A 22310-nucleotide genomic window follows, 5' to 3' on the forward strand; every position below is an offset into this window, starting at 1 on the left:
AATGTCGTAAAGGGGGACTCTTACAAAAAATTCAAAAAAACGGACTTGCTTCAGCAGTACAATTCTGGTGCTGTAGTTGTAGGAGATGTCTCAAAACGTCATCAGGAGTCCCAAAAAAACCCGAAAATAGAAGAAAATGCATATTTTACGAAAAAAAAATGTTTGCTAAAATGTCGTAAGGGGGGACTCTTACAAAAAATTCAAAAAAACGGACTTGCTTCAGCAGCACAATTCTGGTGCTGTAGTTGTAGGAGATGTCTCAAAACGTCATCAGGAGTCCCGACAAAACCCGTACATGTAAGAAAATGCATATATTACGAAAACATTTTTTTGCTTAAATGTCGTAAGGGGGGACCCTTACAAAAAATTCAAAAAAAAGGACTTGCTTCAGCAGCACAATTCTGGTGCTGTAGTTGTAGGAGATGTCTCAAAACGTCATCAGGAGTCCCGACAAAACCCGTACATGTAAGAAAATGCATATATTACGAAAACATTTTTTTGCTTAAATGTCGTAAGGGGGGACCCTTACAAAAAATTCAAAAAAAAGGACTTGCTTCAGCAGCACAATTCTGGTGCTGTAGTTGTAGGAGATGTCTCAAAACGTCATCAGAAGTTCCGATAAAACCCGAAAATGGAAGAAAATTCATATTTTACGAAAAAAAATATTTTTTGCTAAAATGTCGTAAAAAAATTCAAAAAAACGGACTTGCTTCAGCAGAACAATTCTGGTGCTGTAGTTGTAGGAGATGTCTCAAAACGTCATCAGGAGTCCCGAAAATGGAAGAAAATGGAAAAAAATGCATATTTTACGAAAAAAATGTTTTGCTAAAAGGTCGTAAGGGGGGACCCTTACAAAAAATTCAAAAAAACGGATTTGCTTCAGCAGCACAATTCTGGTGCTGTAGTTGTAGGAGATGTCTCAAAACATCATCAGGAGTCCCGATAAAACCCGAAAATGGAAGAAAATGCATATTTAACGGAAAAAAAATATTTTGCTAAAATGTTGTAAAAAAATTCAAAAAAACGTACTTGCTTCAGCAGCACAATTCTGGTGCTGTAGTTGTAGGAGATGTCTCAAAACGTCTTCAGGAGTCCCGACAAAATCCGAAAATGTAAGAAAATGTAATAAAATGCATATTTTACGAAAAAAACATTTTTGCTAAAATGTCGTAAGGGGGGACCCATACAAAAAATTCAAAAAAACGGACTTCCTTTAGCAGCACAATTCTGGTGCTGTAGTTGTAGGAGATGTCTCAAAACGTCATCAGGAGTCCCGACAAAACCCGTAAATGTAAGAAAATGCATATTTTACAAAAAATTGTTTTTGCTAAAATGTCGTAAGGGGGGACCCTTACAAAAATTCAAAAAAACGGACTTGCTTCAGCAGCACAATTCTGGTGCTGTAGTTGTAGGAGATGTCTCCAAACGTCATCAGGAGTCCCAAGAAAACCCGAAAATAGAAGAAAATGCATATTTTACGAAAAAAACATTTTTGCTAAAATGTCGTAAGGGGGGACCCATACAAAAAATTCAAAAAAACGGACTTGCTTCAGCAGAACAATTCTGGTGCTGTAGTTGTAGGAGATGTCTCAAAACGTCATCAGGAGTCCTGACAAAACCCGTAAATGTAAGAAAATGTAAGAAAATGCATATTTTATGAAAAAAAAAATGTTTTGCTAAAATGTTGTAAGGGGGGAGGGACCCTTTACAAAAAATTCAAAAAAACGGACTTGCTTCAGCAGCACAATTCTGGTGCTGTAGTTGTAGGAGATGTCTCAAAACGTCATCAGGAGTCCCAAAAAAACCCGTACATGTAAGAAAATGCATATATTACGAAAAAAAATTTTTGCTTAAATGTCGTAAGGGGGGACCCTTACAAAAAATTCAAAAAAAAGGACTTGCTTCAGCAGCACAATTCTGGTGCTGTAGTTGTAGGAGATGTCTCAAAACGTCATCAGAAGTCCCGATAAAACCCGAAAATGGAGGAAAATTCATATTTTACGAAAAAAAAATTTTTTTGCTAAAATGTCGTAAAAAAAATTAAAAAAAACGGACTTGCTTCAGCAGAATAATTCTGGTGCTGTAGTTGTAGGAGATGTCTCAAAACGTCATCAGGAGTCCCGAAAATGGAAGAAAATGGGAAAAAAATGCATATTTTACGAAAAAAATGTTTTGCTAAAAGGTCGTAAGGGGGGACCCTTACAAAAAATTCAAAAAAACGGATTTGCTTCAGCAGCACAATTCTGTTGCTGTAGTTGTAGGAGATGTCTCAAAACATCATCAGGAGTCCCGATAAAACCCGAAAATGGAAGAAAATGCATATTTAACGAAAAAAAAAATATTTTGCTAAAATGTTGTAAAAAAATTCAAAAAAACGTACTTGCTTCAGCAGCACAATTCTGGTGCTGTAGTTGTAGGAGATGTCTCAAAACGTCTTCAGGAGTCCCGACAAAATCCGCAAATGTAAGAAAATGTAATAAAATGCATATTTTACGAAAAAACATTTTTGCTAAAATGTCGTAAGGGGGGACCCATACAAAAAATTCAAAAAAACGGACTTCCTTTAGCAGCACAATTCTGGTGCTGTAGTTGTAGGAGATGTCTCAAAACGTCATCAGGAGTCCCGACAAAACCCGTACATGTAAGAAAATGCATATATTACGAAAACATTTTTTTGCTTAAATGTCGTAAGGGGGGACCCTTACAAAAAATTCAAAAAAAAGGACTTGCTTCAGCAGCACAATTCTGGTGCTGTAGTTGTAGGAGATGTCTCAAAACGTCATCAGAAGTCCCGATAAAACCCGAAAATGGAAGAAAATGAATATTTTACGAAAAAAATGTTTTGCTAAAAGGTCGTAAGGGGGGACCCTTACAAAAAATTAAAAAAAACGGATTTGCTTCAGCAGCACAATTCTGGTGCTGTAGTTGTAGGAGATGTCTCAAAACATCATCAGGAGTCCCGATAAAACCCGAAAATGGAAGAAAATGCATATTTAACGGAAAAAAAAATATTTTGCTAAAATGTCGTAAAAAAATTCAAAGAAACGGAATTGCTTCAGCAGCACAATTCTGGTGCTGTAGTTGTAGGAGATGTCTAAAAACGTCATCAGGAGTCCCGACAAAACCGGTAAATGTAAGAAAATGCGTATTTTACGAAAACGTTTTTTTGCTAAAATGTCGTAAAAAAATTAAAAGAACCGGATTTGCTTCAGCAGCACTATTCTGGTGCTGTAGTTGTAGGAGATGTCTCAAGAAGGGATCAGGAGTCCCGATAAAATCCGAAAATGGAAGAAAATGCATATTTTACGAAAAAAAAATTTTGCTAAAATGTCGTAAGGGGGGACCCTTACAAAAAATTCAAAAAAAAGGACTTGCTTCAGCAGCACAATTCTGGTGCTGTAGTTGTAGGAGATGTCTCAAAACGTCATCAGGAGTCCCGAAAATGGAAGAAAATGGAAAAAAAATGCATATTTTACGAAAAAAATGTTTTGCTAAAAGGTCGTAAGGAGGGACCCTTACAAAAAATTAAAAAAAACGGATTTGCTTCAGCAGCACAATTCTGGTGCTGTAGTTGTAGGAGATGTCTCAAAACATCATCAGGAGTCCCGATAAAACCCGAAAATGGAAGAAAATGCATATTTAACGAAAAAAATAATATTTTGCTAAAATGTTGTAAAAAAATTCAAAAAAACGTACTTGCTTCAGCAGCACAATTCTGGTGCTGTAGTTGTAGGAGATGTCTCAAAACGTCTTCAGGAGTCCCGACAAAATCCGCAAATGTAAGAAAATGTAATAAAATGCATATTTTACGAAAAAACATTTTTGCTAAAATGTCGTAAGGACCCATACAAAAAATTCAAAAAAACGGACTTCCTTTAGCAGCACAATTCTGGTGCTGTAGTTGTAGGAGATGTCTCAAAACGTCATCAGGAGTCCCGACAAAACCCGTACATGTAAGAAAATGCATATATTACGAAAACATTTTTTTGCTTAAATGTCGTAAGGGGGGACCCTTACAAAAAATTCAAAAAAAAGGACTTGCTTCAGCAGCACAATTCTGGTGCTGTAGTTGTAGGATATGTCTCAAAACGTCATCAGAAGTCCCGATAAAACCCGAAAATGGAAGAAAATTCATATTTTACGAAAAAAAATTTTTTTTGCTAAAATGTCGTAAAAAAATTCCAAAAAACCGACTTGCTTCAGCAGAACAATTCTGGTGCTGTAGTTGTAGGAGATGTCTCAAAACGTCATCAGGAGTCCCGAAAATGGAAGAAAAGGGAAAAAAATGCATATTTTACGAAAAAAATGTTTTGCTAAAAGGTCGTAAGGGGGGACCCTTACAAAAAATTCAAAAAAACGGATTTGCTTCAGCAGCACAATTCTGGTGCTGTAGTTGTAGGAGATGTCTCAAAACATCATCAGGAGTCCCGATAAAACCCGAAAATGGAAGAAAATGCATATTTAACGAAAAAAAAAATATTTTGCTAAAATGTTGTAAAAAAATTCAAAAAAACTTACTTGCTTCAGCAGCACAATTCTGGTGCTGTAGTTGTAGGAGATGTCTCAAAACGTCTTCAGGAGTCCCGACAAAATCCGCAAATGTAAGAAAATGTAATAAAATGCATATTTTACGAAAAAACATTTTTGCTAAAATGTCGTAAGGGGGGACCCATACAAAAAATTCAAAAAAACGGACTTCCTTTAGCAGCACAATTCTGGTGCTGTAGTTGTAGGAGATGTCTCAAAACGTCATCAGGAGTCCCGACAAAACCCGTACATGTAAGAAAATGCATATATTACGAAAACATTTTTTTGCTTAAATGTCGTAAGGGGGGACCCTTACAAAAAATTCAAAAAAAAGGACTTGCTTCAGCAGCACAATTCTGGTGCTGTAGTTGTAGGAGATGTCTCAAAACGTCATCAGAAGTCCCGATAAAACCCGAAAATGGAAGAAAATGAATATTTTACGAAAAAAATGTTTTGCTAAAAGGTCGTAAGGGGGGACCCTTACAAAAAATTCAAAAAAACGGATTTGCTTCAGCAGCACAATTCTGGTGCTGTAGTTGTAGGAGATGTCTCAAAACATCATCAGGAGTCCCGATAAAACCCGAAAATGGAAGAAAATGCATATTTAACGGAAAAAAAAATATTTTGCTAAAATGTCGTAAAAAAATTCAAAGAAACGGAATTGCTTCAGCAGCACAATTCTGGTGCTGTAGTTGTAGGAGATGTCTAAAAACGTCATCAGGAGTCCCGACAAAACCGGTAAATGTAAGAAAATGCGTATTTTACGAAAACGTTTTTTTGCTAAAATGTCGTAAAAAAATTAAAAGAACCGGATTTGCTTCAGCAGCACTATTCTGGTGCTGTAGTTGTAGGAGATGTCTCAAGAAGGGATCAGGAGTCCCGATAAAATCCGAAAATGGAAGAAAATGCATATTTTACGAAAAAAAATGTTTGCTAAAATGTCGTAAGGGGGTACTCTTACAAAAAATTCAAAAAAACGGACTTGCTTCAGCAGCACAATTCTGGTGCTGTAGTTGTAGGAGATGTCTCAAAACGTCATCAGGAGTCCCAAAAAAACCCGTACATGTAAGAAAATGCATATATTACGAAAAAAAAAATTTTGCTTAAATGTCGTAAGGGGGGACCCTTACAAAAAATTAAAAAAAAAGGACTTGCTTCAGCAGAATAATTCTGGTGCTGTAGTTGTAGGAGATGTCTCAAAACATCATCAGGAGTCCCGATAAAACCCGAAAATGGAAGAAAATGCATATTTAACGAAAAAAAAAATATTTTGCTAAAATGTTGTAAAAAAATTCAAAAAAACGTACTTGCTTCAGCAGCACAATTCTGGTGCTGTAGTTGTAGGAGATGTCTCAAAACGTCTTCAGGAGTCCCGACAAAATCCGCAAATGTAAGAAAATGTAATAAAATGCATATTTTACGAAAAAACATTTTTGCTAAAATGTCGTAAGGGGGGACCCATACAAAAAATTCAAAAAAACGGACTTCCTTTAGCAGCACAATTCTGGTGCTGTAGTTGTAGGAGATGTCTCAAAACGCCATCAGGAGTCCCGACAAAACCCGTAAATGTAAGAAAATGCATATTTTACAAAAAATTGTTTTTGCTAAAATGTCGTAAGGGGGGACCCTTACAAAAATTCAAAAAAACGGACTTGCTTCAGCAGCACAATTCTGGTGCTGTAGTTGTAGGAGATGTCTCCAAACGTCATCAGGAGTCCCAAGAAAACCCGAAAATAGAAGAAAATGCATATTTTACGAAAAAAAATATTTTGCTAAAATGTCGTAAAAAAATTCAAAGAAACGGAATTGCTTCAGCAGAACAATTCTGGTGCTGTAGTTGTAGGAGATGTCTCAAAACGTCATCAGGAGTCCTGACAAAACCCGTAAATGTAAGAAAATGTAAGAAAATGCATATTTTATGAAAAAAAAAATGTTTTGCTAAAATGTTGTAAGGGGGGACCCTTACAAAAAATTCAAAAAAACGGACTTGCTTCAGCAGCACAATTATGGTGCTGTAGTTGTAGGAGATGTCTCAAAACGTCATCAGGAGTCCCAAAAAAAACCGAAAATAGAAGAAAATGCATTTTTACGGACATTTTTTTTTGCTAAAATGTCGTAAGGGGGGAGGGACTCTTACAAAAAATTCAAAAAAACGGACTTGCTTCAGCAGCACAATTCTGGTGCTGTAGTTGTAGGAGATGTCTCAAAACGTCATCAGGAGTCCCGATAAAACCCGAAAATGGAAGAAAATGCATATATTACGAAAACATTTTTTTGCTTAAATGTCGTAAGGGGGGGGGGGGGGACCCTTACAAAAAATTTAAAAAAAAGGACTTGCTTCAGCAGCACAATTCTGGTGCTGTAGTTGTAGGAGATGTCTCAAAACGTCATCAGAAGTCCCGATAAAACCCGAAAATGGAGGAAAATTCATATTTTACGAAAAAAAATATTTTTTGCTAAAATGTCGTAAAAAAAATAAAAAAAAACGGACTTGCTTCAGCAGAATAATTCTGGTGCTGTAGTTGTAGGAGATGTCTCAAAACGTCATCAGGAGTCCCGAAAATGGAAGAAAATGGGAAAAAAATGCATATTTTACGAAAAAAATGTTTTGCTAAAAGGTCGTAAGGGGGGACCCTTACAAAAAATTCAAAAAAACGGATTTGCTTCAGCAGCACAATTCTGGTGCTGTAGTTGTAGGAGATGTCTCAAAACATCATCAGGAGTCCCGATAAAACCCGAAAATGGAAGAAAATGCATATTTAACGAAAAAAAAAAATTTTGCTAAAATGTTGTAAAAAAATTCAAAAAAACGTACTTGCTTCAGCAGCACAATTCTGGTGCTGTAGTTGTAGGAGATGTCTCAAAACGTCTTCAGGAGTCCCGACAAAATCCGCAAATGTAAGAAAATGTAATAAAATGCATATTTTACGAAAAAACATTTTTGCTAAAATGTCGTAAGGGGGGACCCATACAAAAAATTCAAAAAAACGGACTTCCTTTAGCAGCACAATTCTGGTGCTGTAGTTGTAGGAGATGTCTCAAAACGTCATCAGGAGTCCCGACAAAACCCGTACATGTAAGAAAATGCATATATTACGAAAACATTTTTTTGCTTAAATGTCGTAAGGGGGGACCCTTACAAAAAATTCAAAAAAAAGGACTTGCTTCAGCAGCACAATTCTGGTGCTGTAGTTGTAGGAGATGTCTCAAAACGTCATCAGAAGTCCCGATAAAACCCGAAAATGGAAGAAAATGAATATTTTACGAAAAAAATGTTTTGCTAAAAGGTCGTAAGGGGGGACCCTTACAAAAAATTCAAAAAAACGGATTTGCTTCAGCAGCACAATTCTGGTGCTGTAGTTGTAGGAGATGTCTCAAAACATCATCAGGAGTCCCGATAAAACCCGAAAATGGAAGAAAATGCATATTTAACGGAAAAAAAAATATTTTGCTAAAATGTCGTAAAAAAATTCAAAGAAACGGAATTGCTTCAGCAGCACAATTCTGGTGCTGTAGTTGTAGGAGATGTCTAAAAACGTCATCAGGAGTCCCGACAAAACCGGTAAATGTAAGAAAATGCGTATTTTACGAAAACGTTTTTTTGCTAAAATGTCGTAAAAAAATTAAAAGAACCGGATTTGCTTCAGCAGCACTATTCTGGTGCTGTAGTTGTAGGAGATGTCTCAAGAAGGGATCAGGAGTCCCGATAAAATCCGAAAATGGAAGAAAATGCATATTTTACGAAAAAAAAATTTTGCTAAAATGTCGGGGACTCTTACAAAAAATTCAAAAAAACGGACTTGCTTCAGCAGCACAATTCTGGTGCTGTAGTTGTAGGAGATGTCTCAAAACGTCATCAGGAGTCCCAAAAAAACCCGTACATGTAAGAAAATGCATATATTACGAAAAAATTTTTTTGCTTAAATGTCGTAAGGGGGGACCCTTACAAAAAATTAAAAAAAAAGGACTTGCTTCAGCAGCACAATTCTGGTGCTGTAGTTGTAAGAGATGTCTCAAAACGTCATCAGGAGTCCCGAAAATGGAAGAAAATGGAAAAAAAATGCATATTTTACGAAAAAAATGTTTTGCTAAAAGGTCGTAAGGAGGGACCCTTACAAAAAATAAAAAATAAACGGATTTGCTTCAGCAGCACAATTCTGGTGCTGTAGTTGTAGGAGATGTCTCAAAACATCATCAGGAGTCCCGATAAAACCCGAAAATGGAAGAAAATGCATATTTAACGAAAAAAATAATATTTTGCTAAAATGTTGTAAAAAAATTCAAAAAAACGTACTTGCTTCAGCAGCACAATTCTGGTGCTGTAGTTGTAGGAGATGTCTCAAAACGTCTTCAGGAGTCCCGACAAAATCCGCAAATGTAAGAAAATGTAATAAAATGCATATTTTACGAAAAAACATTTTTGCTAAAATGTCGTAAGGGGGGACCCATACAAAAAATTCAAAAAAACGGACTTCCTTTAGCAGCACAATTCTGGTGCTGTAGTTGTAGGAGATGTCTCAAAACGTCATCAGGAGTCCCGACAAAACCCGTACATGTAAGAAAATGCATATATTACGAAAAAAAAATTTTGCTTAAATGTCGTAAGGGGGGACCCTTACAAAAAATTCAAAAAAAAGGACTTGCTTCAGCAGCACAATTCTGGTGCTGTAGTTGTAGGAGATGTCTCAAAACGTCATCAGAAGTCCCGATAAAACCCGAAAATGGAAGAAAATTCATATTTTACGAAAAAAAATTTTTTTTGCTAAAATGTCGTAAAAAAATTCCAAAAAACCGACTTGCTTCAGCAGAACAATTCTGGTGCTGTAGTTGTAGGAGATGTCTCAAAACGTCATCAGGAGTCCCGAAAATGGAAGAAAATGGAAAAAAATGCATATTTTACGAAAAAAATGTTTTGCTAAAAGGTCGTAAGGGGGGACCCTTACAAAAAATTCAAAAAAACGGATTTGCTTCAGCAGCACAATTCTGGTGCTGTAGGAGATGTCTCAAAACATCATCAGGAGTCCCGATAAAACCCGAAAATGCATATTTAACGAAAAAAAAATATTTTGCTAAAATGTTGTAAAAAAATTCAAAAAAACGTACTTGCTTCAGCAGCACAATTCTGGTGCTGTAGTTGTAGGAGATGTCTCAAAACGTCTTCAGGAGTCCCGACAAAATCCGCAAATGTAAGAAAATGTAATAAAATGCATATTTTACGAAAAAACATTTTTGCTATAATGTCGTAAGGGGGGACCCATACAAAAAATTCAAAAAAACGGACTTCCTTTAGCAGCACAATTCTGGTGCTGTAGTTGTAGGAGATGTCTCAAAACGTCATCAGGAGTCCCGACAAAACCCGTAAATGTAAGAAAATGCATATTTTACAAAAAATTGTTTTTGCAAAAATGTCGTAAGGGGGGACCCTTACAAAAATTCAAAAAAACGGACTTGCTTCAGCAGCACAATTCTGGTGCTGTAGTTGTAGGAGATGTCTCCAAACGTCATCAGGAGTCCCAAGAAAACCCGAAAATAGAAGAAAATGCATATTTTACGGAAAAAAATATTTTGCTAAAATGTCGTAAAAAAATTCAAAGAAACGGAATTGCTTCAGCAGCACAATTCTGGTGCTGTAGTTGTAGGAGATGTCTAAAAACGTCATCAGGAGTCCCGACAAAACCGGTAAATGTAAGAAAATGCGTATTTTACGAAAACATTTTTTTGCTAAAATGTCGTAAAAAAATTCAAAGAACCGGATTTGCTTCAGCAGCACTATTCTGGTGCTGTAGTTGTAGGAGATGTCTCAAGAAGGGATCAGGAGTCCCGATAAAATCCGAAAATGGAAGAAAATGCATATTTTACGAAAAAAAATTTTTTTGCTAAAATGTCGTAAAAAAATTCAAAGAAACGGACTTGCTTCAGCAGCACAATTCTGGTGCTGTAGTTGTAGGAGATGTCTCAAAACGTCATCAGGAGTCCCGATAAAACCCGAAAATGGAAGAAAATGCGTATTTTACGGAAAAAAAATATTTTGCTAAAATGTCGTAAAAAAAATTCAAAAAAACGGACTTGCTTCAGCAGCACAATTCTGGTGCTGTAGTTGTAGGAGATGTCTCAAAACGTCATCAGGAGTCCCGACAAAACCCGTAAATGTAAGAAAATGCATATTTTTCTGAAAATTTTTTTTGCTCAAATGTTGTAAGGGGGGACCCTTACAAAAAATTCAAAAAAACGGATTTGCTTCAGCAGCACAATTCTGGTGCTGTAGTTGTAGGAGATGTCTCAAAACGTCATCAGGAGTCCCGACAAAACCCGTAAATGTAAGAAATTGCATATATTACGAAAAAAATTTTTTGCTTAAATGTCGTAAGGGGGGACCCTTACAAAAAATTCAAAAAAACGGACTTGCTTCAGCAGCACAATTCTGGTGCTGTAGTTGTAGGAGATGTCTCAAAACATCATCAGGAGTCCCGATAAAACCCGAAAATTGAAGAAATTGAATATTTTACGAAAAAAAAATATTTTGCTAAAATGTCGTAAAAAAATTCAAAAAAACGGACTTGGTTCAGCAGCACAATTCTGGTGCTGTAGTTGTAGGAGATGTCTCAAAACGTCATCAGGAGTCCCGACAAAACCCGTAAATGTAAAAAAAAGGTAAGAAAATGCATATTTTCCGGAAAAATTTTTTTGCTAAAATGTCGTAAGGGGGGACCCTTACAAAAAATTACAAAAAAACGAACTTGCTTCAGCAGCACAATTGTGGTGCTGTAGTTGTAGGAGATGTCTCAAAACGTCATCAGGAGTCCCGACAAAACCCGAAAATTGAAGAAAATGCCTATTTTAAGAAAAAAAAATATTTTGCTAAAATGTCGTAAAAAAATTCAAAAAAACTAACTTGCTTCAGCAGCACAATTCTGGTGCTGTATTTGTCAGAGATGTCTCAAAACGTCATCGGGAGTCCCGACAAAACCCGTAAATGTAAGAAAATGCATATTTTACAAAACAATGTTTTTGCTAAAATGTCGTAAGGGGGCCCCTTACAAAAAATTAAAAAAAACGGACTTGCTTCAGCAGCACAATTCTGGTGCTGTAGTTGTAGGAGATGTCTCAAAACGTCATCAGGAGTCCCGATAAAACCCAAAAATGGAAGAAAATGCATATTACTACATTTTAGCAAAATATTTTTTTTTCGAAAAATATGCATTTTCTTCCATTTTCGGGTTTTATCGGGACTCCTGATGATGTTTTGAGAGATCTACAACTACAGCACCACAATTGTGCTGCTGAAGCAAGTCCGTTTTTTTGAATTTTTTGTAAGGTTTTTTCATTTTTTTTTCATAACATATGCATTTTCTTACATTTTCTTACATTTACGGGCTTTGTCGGGACTCCTGATGACGTTTTGAGACATCTCCTACAACTACAGCACCAGAATAGTGCTGCTGAAGCAAGTCCGTTTTTTTGAAATTTTTTACGACATTTTAGCAAAATATTTTTTTTTCTTAAAATATGCATTTTCTTTCCATTTCTTCCATTTTCAGGTTTTGTCGGGACTCCTGATGACGTTTTGAGACATCTCCTACAACTACAGCACCAGAATTGTGCTGCTGAAGCAAGTCCGTTTTTTTAAATTTTTGGTCAGGGTCCCCTCTTACGACATCTTAGCAAAAAATTGTTTTCGTAAAATATGCATTTTCTTACATTTACGGGTTTTGTCGGGACTCCTGATGACGTTTTGAGACATCTCCTACAACTACAGCACCAGAATTGTGCTGCTAAAGCAAGTCCGTTATTTTTAATTTTTTGTAAGGGTCCCCCCTTACAACATTTTAGTAAAATATTTTTTTCGTAAAATATGCATTTTCTTCCATTTTTTTCCATTTTCGGGTTTTGTTGGGACTCCTGATGACGTTTTGAGACCTCTCCTACAACTACAGCACCAGAATTGTGCTGCTGAAGCAAGTCCATTTTTTTTAATTTTTTGTAAGAACCCCCCTTACGACATTTTAGCAAAAAAAAATTTTCGTAAAAAAATGTAAATTTTCTTACTTTTTCTTACATTTACGGGTTTTGTCGGGACTCCTGATGACGTTTTGAGACATCTCCTACAACTACAGCACCAGAATTGTGCTGCTGAAGCAAATCCATTTCACGGATTTGTTGAAGACATCCGCAAATGAGAACGGGATGTTGCTTCCAGCTATCAGCATAGCCATCTTTGTCTCGGCATAAGTTACACCTTCGGGTCTCCATTTAGCGAGGTGGCCCATAATACTGGGCTGGGACCGGTGCTGCGCTGCCGCCGCCTTGTGCTTCTCTGACCGCTGACCGAAAGAGTATATCCGTTCGGCCACCGTGTTCAATGGAGAAGTCCATCCATCCATCCATCTTCTTCCGCTTATCCGAGGTCGGGTCGCGGGGGCAGCAGCCTAAGCAGGGAAGCCCAGACTTCCCTCTCCCCAGCCACTTCGTCCAGCTCCTCCCGGGGGATCCCGAGACGTTCCCAGGCCAGCCGGGAGACATAGTCTTCCCAACGTGTCCTGGGTCTTCCTCGTGGCCTCCTACCGGTCGGACATGCCCTAAACACCTCCTTAGGGAGGCGCTCGGGCATCCTGACCAGATGCCCGAACCACCTCATCTGGCTCCTCTCGATGTGGAGGAGTAGCGGCTTTACTTTGAGCTCCCCCCGGATGACAGAGCTTCTCACCCTATCTCTAAGGGAGAGCCCCGCCACCCGGCGGAGGAAACTCATTTCGGCCGCTTGTACCCGTGATCTTGTCCTTTCGGTCATAACCCAAAGCTCATGACCATAGGTGAGGATGGGAACGTAGATCGACCGGTAAATTGAGAGCTTTGCCTTCCGGCTCAGCTCCTTCACCACAACGGATCGATACAGCGTCCGTATTACTGAAGACGCCGCACCGATCCGCCTGTCGATCTCACGATCCACTCTTCCCTCACTCGTGAACAAGACTCCGAGGTACTTGAACTCCTCCACTTGGGGCAAGATCTCTTCCCCAACCCGGAGATGGCACTCCACCCTTTTCCGGGCGAGAACCATGGACTCGGACTTGGAGGTGCTGATTCTCATCCCAGTCGCTTCACACTCAGCTGCGAACCGATCCAGTGAGAGCTGAAGATCCTGGCCAGATGAAGCCATCAGGACCAAATCATCTGCAAAAAGCAGAGACCTAATCCTGCAGCCACCAAACCGGATCCCCTCAACGCCTTGACTGCGCCTAGAAATTCTGTCCATAAAAGTTATGAACAGAATCGGTGACAAAGGGCAGCCTTGGCGGAGTCCAACCCTCACCGGAAACGTGTCCGACTTACCGCCGGCAATGCGGACCAAGCTCTGACACTGATCATACAGGGAGCGGACCGCCACAATCAGACAGTCCGAAACCCCATACTCTCTGAGCACTCCTTGGAGAAGTCTGTTCTACAAAATCTACAGGCAGCATACCCCTTCCCCTTCGAACTGTCCTGGATGAACTGAAATTCTTGTTTCCAATCATTTTGGAACTTACAAACGTATTTCTTCATCTTACTCGTTGTCGGCGTCGCCATGGCTGTATCGTCCTCCTTCTTCTGCTTCGTCTCCTTGTTGTGTGCGCAGTTGTGCACTTTCTAAAAGCCGTAGATGCTATAAAGTGATTGGGCAGGCACGCTGTTTATATCGTGGGAAAGCGGACGTGAAAACAGGCTGTCGACACGTCACTCAGGTCCGCATGGCGCTGGAGGGGGCGTGGCCTCCAGCTCCGGCTGGAAATCGGGAGATTTTCGGGAGAATATTTGTCCCGGAAGGTTTTCGGGAGAGGCGCTGAAATTCGGGAGTCTCCCGGGAAAATTCTGGAGGGTTGGCAAGTATGAGTAAAGCAGTTTTTTTATTTTATTTCCGACAACTACAGGACCAGTATTGTGCTGTTGAAGCAACAGTTTTTGATCTTATTTTGATTTAATCTATTTACTCGCAAACTTTGTAAGTGGGTCATACATCAGCTATATACTGTATGACAATAGCTTCAATACTTAATAAGACCATATTTATGTACATATCAAAAAGCCTAAATAGGACCATATTTATGTACCAAACCCAAAACCAGTGAAGTTGGCACGTTGTTTAATTCGTACATAAAAACAGAATACAATGATTTGCACATTTTTTTTCAACTTATATTCAATTGAATAGACTGCGAAGACAATATATTTAATATTCGAACTGAGAAACTTTTTTCAAACAATCATTAACTTAGACATTAATGTCAGCAATACGTTGCAAAAAAGTTGGCACAGGGGCATTTTTACCTCTGTGTTACATGGCCTTTTCCTTTTAACAACACTCAGTAAACGTTTGGGAACTGAGGAGACACATTTTTGAAGCTTCTCAGGTGGAATTCTTTCCCATTCTTGCTTGATGTACAGCTTAAGTTGTTCAACAGTCCGGGGGTCTCCGTTGTGCTATTTTAGGCTTCATAATGCGCCACACATTTTCAATGGGAGACAGGTTTGGACTACAGGCAGGCCAGTCTAGTACCCGCACTCTTTTACTATGAAGCCACGCTGTTGTAACACGTGGCTTGGCATTGTCTTGCTGAAATAAGCAGGGGCGTCCATGATAACGTTGCTTGGATGGCAACATATGTTGCTCCAAAACCTGTATGTACCTTTCGGCATTAATGGCGCCTTCACAGATGTGTAAGTTACCCATGTCTTGGGCACTAATACACCCCCATACCATCAAAGATGCTGGCTTTTGAACTTTGCGACAATCCGGATGGTTCTTTTCCTCTTTGTTCCGGAGGACACGACGTCCACAGTTTCCAAAAACAATTTGAAATGTGGACTCGTCAGACCACAGAACTTTCTCACTTTGCATCAGTCCATCTTAGATGAGCTCGGGCCCAGCGGGTGTTGTTGATAAATGGCTTTCGCTTTGCATAGTAGTTTTAACTTGCACTTACAGATGTCGCAACAAACTGTAGTTACCTGACTGTGTTTTTTTTAAGTGCCTCTGAGCCCATGTGGTGATATCTTTTACACACTGATGTCGCTTTTTGATGCAGTACAGCCTGAGGGATAGAAGGTCACGGGCAATCATTGTCGGTTTTTAGCCTTGCTGCTTACGTGCAGTGATTTCTCTAGATTCTCTGAACCTTTTGATGATATTACGTACCATATATGGTGAAATCCCAAAACTCCTAGCAATATAACATTTCTGCCATTTTCGGGGTGAGACGTCTCCGACAACTACTGGACCAGTACTGTGCTGTTGAAGCAACACAGTTTTTTAAATTTTTGTCTGGAGTTTTTCCAAGTGTCAAAAATACTCCCCCCTTCCAAAAGTGGTCCAGAAGATGTTTCAGATGTGAACCAGTACATTTATGTATACTCAAATGCAAAGGTATCAACCTATTTTTCACCAAGTACCACCTCAGAAAAAAAAAAAAAGTCTCACCAAGTACCACCATTAAAATACAGTAGCATAGTAGGTGAAAGTAGTCATTAAAAACAAAGCAGACGTTTCATTTAACAAGTACATTTAATATTTTTGGCTACTGTACATCACACAGTTTGAATAGTAACACTGTGTTTAATAATACAAGAACATAAAACACTGTACTTTATTTAATCAAGTGTTTCATTGGCCTACCACTGATTAAGATTCACTGATTTATGGAATCATTTAGTATTAGAAAATGAAATATGTAACACTTCATAACTTCTAAAACCTACTGTACAAGTACGCAGATGATTGATAACTATATATACAACAACATTTACATTGTAACATATGTTTTTTACGGTTTACTCTCACCTTTTAAGTCAAATTGTTCCGTTCTTATTTAAATAAAAGTACACAATGCTTCAAGGTCATGCATATATTTGGCTTAAAAAGCACTAATCTAAAATATCTACTCTATTAATGGTAAAAGCATATTAACAAGATTGTTACACACACAACAATGATGTCACACATGTCATATGTGCTGAAGTTTTTAGAAAGTCAAAGTTAACAAAGTCCTGGTAATTTATTCCAAATCCTGCAGTTTCATTTGCTGCTGCTGTTCTCACCAGCACACTCGTGTTTCTTACACTGGTACTTATAGGAGAATCTTTCACCACACACACTGCAACTCACTTTACCAGTGTGTGTTTTCATGTGCCTTACAAGTGTTGGTTTGTTACGAAAGCTCTTCTTGCAGACTGAACAAGTAAAAGGGGTTTCCCCAGTGTGCGTTCTTATGTGTATTACAAGTTTTGATCGGTCAGCAAAGCTTCTGTTGCAGCTTGAACAGGAGTATGGTTTTTCGCCGGTGTGTGTTCTCATGTGCACTTGGAAATACTGACTTTGTGCAAAACCTTTGTCGCAGAACGTACAGTAATATGGTTTTTCACCGGTGTGTGTTCTCATGTGTACTTTCAAATATTCACCCAGTACAAAACCTTTGCCACAGAACGCACAGGTAAAAGGTTTCTCTTCGGTGTGTAAACGCGTGTGTTTTTTCAAACACTGACTTTTCGCAAAACACTTCCCGCAGATTGAACAAGAAAAAGGTTTTTCTTCGGTGTGTGTTTGCATGTGCTCATTCAGCCCGTTTCTTCGTGAAAAACTTTTACCACAATCTGAGCAGGAGTAAGGTTTTTCGCCGGTGTGCATTCTCATGTGTACGTTCAGAGCGCAACGATAAGTAAAACCTTTACCACATTCTGAGCAAGAAAACGGGCTTTCTCCAGTGTGCGTTCGCATGTGTTGCTTCAACACCTCTAGTCTTGCAAAACTTTTACCGCACACTGTGCAGGGAGGAGGCTTTTCTTCGGTGTGTGTTTTCATGTGCTGTTTCAGCCATTTCTTTTGGGCAAAACCTTTACCACACTCTGAGCAGGGAAAAGGTTTTTCCCCAGTGTGTGTTCTCATGTGTACTTTCAGATGACTGGAATATTTAAAGGTTTTGTCACAGTGAGAACATTTGAAGTGAGTGTTGTCAGTGTGAAATGTCTTATCTTTAGAGTCGTCCTCATCAGTGTCAGGAGAGTGTGACGTTGTGTCCTCACTATCTGATAGTGGAGCTAAGAGCTTGTCTGCTTGTGATCCTCCACAGTGGTCTCCATCAGCTTCTGTTGTCATGTGTTGTGTTGAGCTGCTGCTCTTCTCCTCACTTTCACCTTTGACCTCATCATCTTCACCCTTCACAATCACTTCCTCAATCACTGGGAACTCCTCCAACCACTCAAGGAGCTCTCCCTCCTGACTGATGCTGTGTTCCTCCTCCTCTTCCTTAATGTTGGGGGGCTGTGAGTCTTCCTCTTTCTTTTTAAAGGGTAGGGTCTGTGATAAAGAGGAGAAGGAGACGCCAGAGGGTCTGCGGCGCTTCGTCTTCCTCTTTAATGGCTCTTCCTCTGCCATCCTGAAGCTACACTCCTGTTGCTCAGGGAGAAGATGTTCTGCAGGACACAAGAAGACAAACACATGCTTTAAAGGCAGGGATAGCAGGTCCATTCTATGTGTCATACTTGATCATTTCGCGATATTGCCATATTTTTGCTGAAAGGATTTAGTAGAGAACATCGACGATAAAGTTCGCAACTTTTGGCCGCTGATAAAAAAAGCCTTGCCTGTACCGGAAGTAGCAGACGAGTAGCGTGACGTCACAGGTTGTGGAGCTCCTCACATCTGCACATTGTTTACAATCATGGCCACCAGGAGCGAGAGCGATTCGGACCGAGAAAGCGACGATTTCCCCATTAATTTGAGCGAGGATGAAAGATTTGTGGATGAGGAAAGTGAGAGTGAAGGACTAGAGGGCAGTGGGAGCGATTCAGATAGGGAAGATGCTGTGAGAGGCGGGTGGGACCTGATATTCAGCTGGGAATGACTAAAACAGTAAATAAACACAAGACATATATATACTCTATTAGCCACAACACAACCAGGCTTATATTTATTATGCCACAAATTAATCCCGCATAACAAACACCTCCCCCTCCCGTCCATATAACCCGCCAATACAACTCAAACACCTGCACAACACACTCAATCCCACAGCCCAAAGTACCGTTCACCTCCCCAAAGTTCATACAGCACATATATTTCCCCAAAGTCCCCAAAGTTACGTACGTGACATGCACATAGCGGCACGCACGTACGGGCAAGCGATCAAATGTTTGGAAGCGATCAAATGTTTGGAAGCCGCAGTCGTATATATATATATATATATATATATATATATATATATATATATATACATACAGTGGGGCAAAAAAGTATTTAGTCAGCCACCGATTGTGCAAGTTCTCCCACTTAAAATGATGACAGAGGTCTGTAATTTTCATCATAGGTACACTTCAACTGTGAGAGACAGAATGTGAAAAGAAATCCAGGAATTCACATTGTAGGAATTTTAAAGAATTTATTTGTAAATTATGGTGGAAAATAAGTATTTGGTCACTTCAAACAAGGAAGATCTCTGGCTCTCACAGACCTGTAACTTCTTCTTTAAGAAGCTCTTCTGTCCTCCACTTGTTACCTGTATTAATGGCACCTGTTTGAACTCGTTATCTGTATAAAAGACACCTGTCCACAGCCTCAAACAGTCAGACTCCAAACTCCACTATGGCCAAGACCAAAGAGCTGTCGAAGGACACCAGGAAAAGAATTGTAGACCTGCACCAGACTGTGAAGAGTGAATCTACGATAGACAAGCAGCTTGGTGTAAAAAAATCAACTGTGGGAGCAATTATCAGAAAATGGAAGACATAAAAGACCACTGATAATCTCCCTCGATCTGGGGCTCCACGCAAGATCTCATCCCATGGGGTCAAAATGATCATGAGAACCTTGAGCAAAAATCCCAGAACCACACGGGGGGACCTGGTGAATGACTGCAGAGAGCTGGGACCAAACTAACAAAGGTTACCATCAGTAACACACTACGCCGACAGGGAATCAAATCCTGCAGTGTAAGGCTGCAGCTAACGATTATTTTTCTATCGATTGATCTATAGATTATTTTTTTCGATTAATCGGTTAATCTATAGATTATTTTTTTCGATTAATCTATAGATTATTTTTCCTTTTACCGATTATTTTTTTTATTTAAAATGAAGATGAAAAAATAAATGTTGGCCAGTTTTTTCAAAAGGCATGAATTTTATTTACAAAAAAAAAGTATGGCCACTCAGTCAACATTGACAACAACATGACAAAATATTCTGTAACAATGTAAACATTTAAAACTTTTAACATTTAACAAAATTAAAAGTAGCTTATTTGCTTTTTAATGTGCAAATATAAAAGTAAACATCCAGTGCAAATCTTAATATTCTGCAATAGTATAAGCATTTCTAAAGTAAAAGTATTGCTTATTTTGCTTTAAAATGTGCAAAAATAAAGATAAACATCCAATACAAAAAAGTGCAAAACGAAATATTCTGTAACAGTGTAAACATTTCAACAAAAGTAAAAGTATTGCTTATTTTGCTTAATAACACAACAATGATAGTATGATTAAAGTGAAAGTTAATTGTTCGTTTGTACATAGTATATGTAACTGTTAATGTTGTAAAAGGTATTTGCACAACTAATTAACGTTAGCGTTAAAGAGGAGCGCGTCTTTGTAAACACTGAACAGGCACGCCAAACGCGCCTCTCAGAGCGAAACAGTGTTTTAGTCTATGAATTTACAACGCAGATACAAATGACACATTCATGATTTTGTGTAATGATGACAACGTATACTCACGCGGACGATTGACTAGTTGATGGTGATGGCAAGAACGCTGTCGGGTGTTTTCTTTTCAAATGTTCGTTCATAGCCGTTGTGCTGCTATGATAGGCCATTTCCACTCGACACAGTGTGCATACAACAACTGTCAAGTGTTTTGCTTTTTTCGCTGTGCTTATCCCACACTTGAAGGGATGTACCAATGCTGAATGTGGCTTCTGGATTTCACTCAAAAGACCAGACCGTAGTTACTTTTTCCTTTCATTTTCCTTAAGTTTGCAACAGTTTTTCCAACGAAGAAACAGCTTCTTTTTTCTTCTTTAGTCTTTTTAGCAGTCTTTAGCAGTGTTAATAGACTTTAGTTTCTTTAGCTGTCATTAGCTGGCATTAGCTGTCTTTAGTAGCCTTTAGTAGCCTTTAGCTTCTTTAGTAGGTGAAAAACCTTTAAGGACAAAACACCACAAGATTAACATGCTGTAAAAAATCAATCAATTATCAATCCCATAATTTACAATTATTAATTAGGCTATCAAACTCTTAACCATTAAACAAGTGCAAGAAAATGGACACATCTTTTCCCTTTAAGTTAAAACAGATTTTAAATAAATTGTCTCAACATAAATGCACCAAGATACATATAAAATACATTTAAACCCAGAAACACAATAGATAAATGCAACAGAAAACCCAATATGCAAATACATAAATACCTAACCAATTAACCACCTATTTAGATACATATTTAAAATCCATATTCAATATAAATATATTATTAATTTAGCAGTGAAACACTCAATCTTAAACGCTGTCTACTGGTAGAAAAATGCCCCTTTTTCTATGCCCTCAACAGCAGCCAATGATCCAACACAGTTAAATCCAACACTTTAAATTGAGCGACTTCACCCTCCTGATGAAGCAAACTGCTCCAACATTTATCAAACTAAGCAAAGAATATCAACACTAAACAAAGCAAAGAATATCAACACTAAACAACAGTTACATAACACACTGTGTGTATTTAGCCTCCAGACTAAGCACGCTACATGCACACAACCCCCCCCCCCCCCCCCCCCCCAATCTCACCAGCGCAACAAGTGCTGTGGGAGCAATTATCAGAAAATGCAAGACATACAAGACCACTGATAATCTCCCTCGATCTGGGGCTCCACGCAAGATCTCATCCCGTGGGGTCAAAATGATCATGAGAACAGTGAGCAAAAATCCCAGAACCACACGGGGGGACCTGGTGAATGACCTGCAGAGAGCTGGGACCAAAGTAACAAAGGTTACCATCAGTAACACACTACGCCGACAGGGAATCAAATCCTCCAGTGCCAGACGTGTCCCCCTGCTTAAGCCAGTGCATGTCCAGGACCGTCTGAAGTTTGCCAGAGAGCACATGGATGATACAGCAGAGGATTGGAAGAATGTCATGTGGTCAGATGAAACCAAAATATAACTTTTTGGTATAAACTCAACTCGTCGTGTTTGGAGGAAGAAGAATACTGTGTTGCATCCCAAGAACACCATACCTACTGTGAAGAATGGGGGTGGAAACATCATGCTTTGGGGCTGTTTTTCTGCTAAGGGGACAGGCCGACTGATCCGTGTTAAGGAAAGAATGAATGGGGCCATATCGAGAGATTTTGAGCCAAAACCTCCTTCCATCAGTGAGAGCTTTGAAGATGAAACGTGGCTGGGTCTTCCAGCATGACAATGATCCCAAACACACCGCCCGGGCAACGAAGGAGTGGCTCCGTAAGAAGCATTTGAAAGTCCTGGAGTGGCCTAGCCAGTCTCCAGACCTCAACCCCATAGAAAATCTGTGGAGGGAGTTGAAAGTCTGTGTTGCTCGGCGACAGCCCCAAAACATCACTGCTCTCGAGAAGATCTGCATGGAGGAATGGGCAAAAATACCAGCTACTGTGTGTGCAAACCTGGTAAAGACCTATAGTAATCGTTTGACCTCTGTTATTGCCAACAAAGGTTGTATTACAAAGTATTGAGTTGAATTTTTGTTATTGACCAAATACTTATTTTCCACCATAATTTAGAAATAAA

The 22310-nt window shown here is 38.8% G+C and overlaps 5 protein-coding genes across 12 annotated transcripts in view; 2 read left to right on the plus strand and 3 right to left on the minus strand.

Annotated features, from left to right (window-relative positions):
• The window catches only part of LOC133575760 (uncharacterized), a 551361-nt gene that overhangs the window by 454394 nt on the left and 74657 nt on the right, over positions 1–22310 (plus strand). The window lies entirely within an intron of this gene.
• Positions 1–22310, minus strand: part of LOC133575681 (uncharacterized) — a 515078-nt gene that overhangs the window by 303706 nt on the left and 189062 nt on the right. The window lies entirely within an intron of this gene.
• LOC133575689 (uncharacterized) overlaps positions 1–22310 on the minus strand; it is a 302477-nt gene that overhangs the window by 180354 nt on the left and 99813 nt on the right. The window contains exon 3 of one of the 5 annotated variants that reach the window (XM_061928436.1): positions 16077–17970. The exons of the other annotated variants lie outside the window; for them this stretch is intronic. Within the exon in view, the coding sequence (XP_061784420.1) occupies positions 16577–17970 (1394 nt within the window). The 3' untranslated portion in view covers positions 16077–16576. Of the gene's footprint in view, positions 1–16076; positions 17971–22310 lie in introns of those variants that run through there. 5 annotated transcript variants of the gene reach the window in all.
• LOC133575750 (uncharacterized) overlaps positions 1–22310 on the minus strand; it is a 197249-nt gene that overhangs the window by 119451 nt on the left and 55488 nt on the right. The window lies entirely within an intron of this gene.
• Positions 1–22310, plus strand: part of LOC133575686 (uncharacterized) — a 208620-nt gene that overhangs the window by 22857 nt on the left and 163453 nt on the right. The gene's annotated exons all lie outside the window — the stretch shown is intronic.

This window comes from Nerophis lumbriciformis, linkage group LG33, assembly GCF_033978685.3.
Source record: "Nerophis lumbriciformis linkage group LG33, RoL_Nlum_v2.1, whole genome shotgun sequence".
NCBI classification, from domain to species: domain Eukaryota; kingdom Metazoa; phylum Chordata; class Actinopteri; order Syngnathiformes; family Syngnathidae; genus Nerophis; species Nerophis lumbriciformis.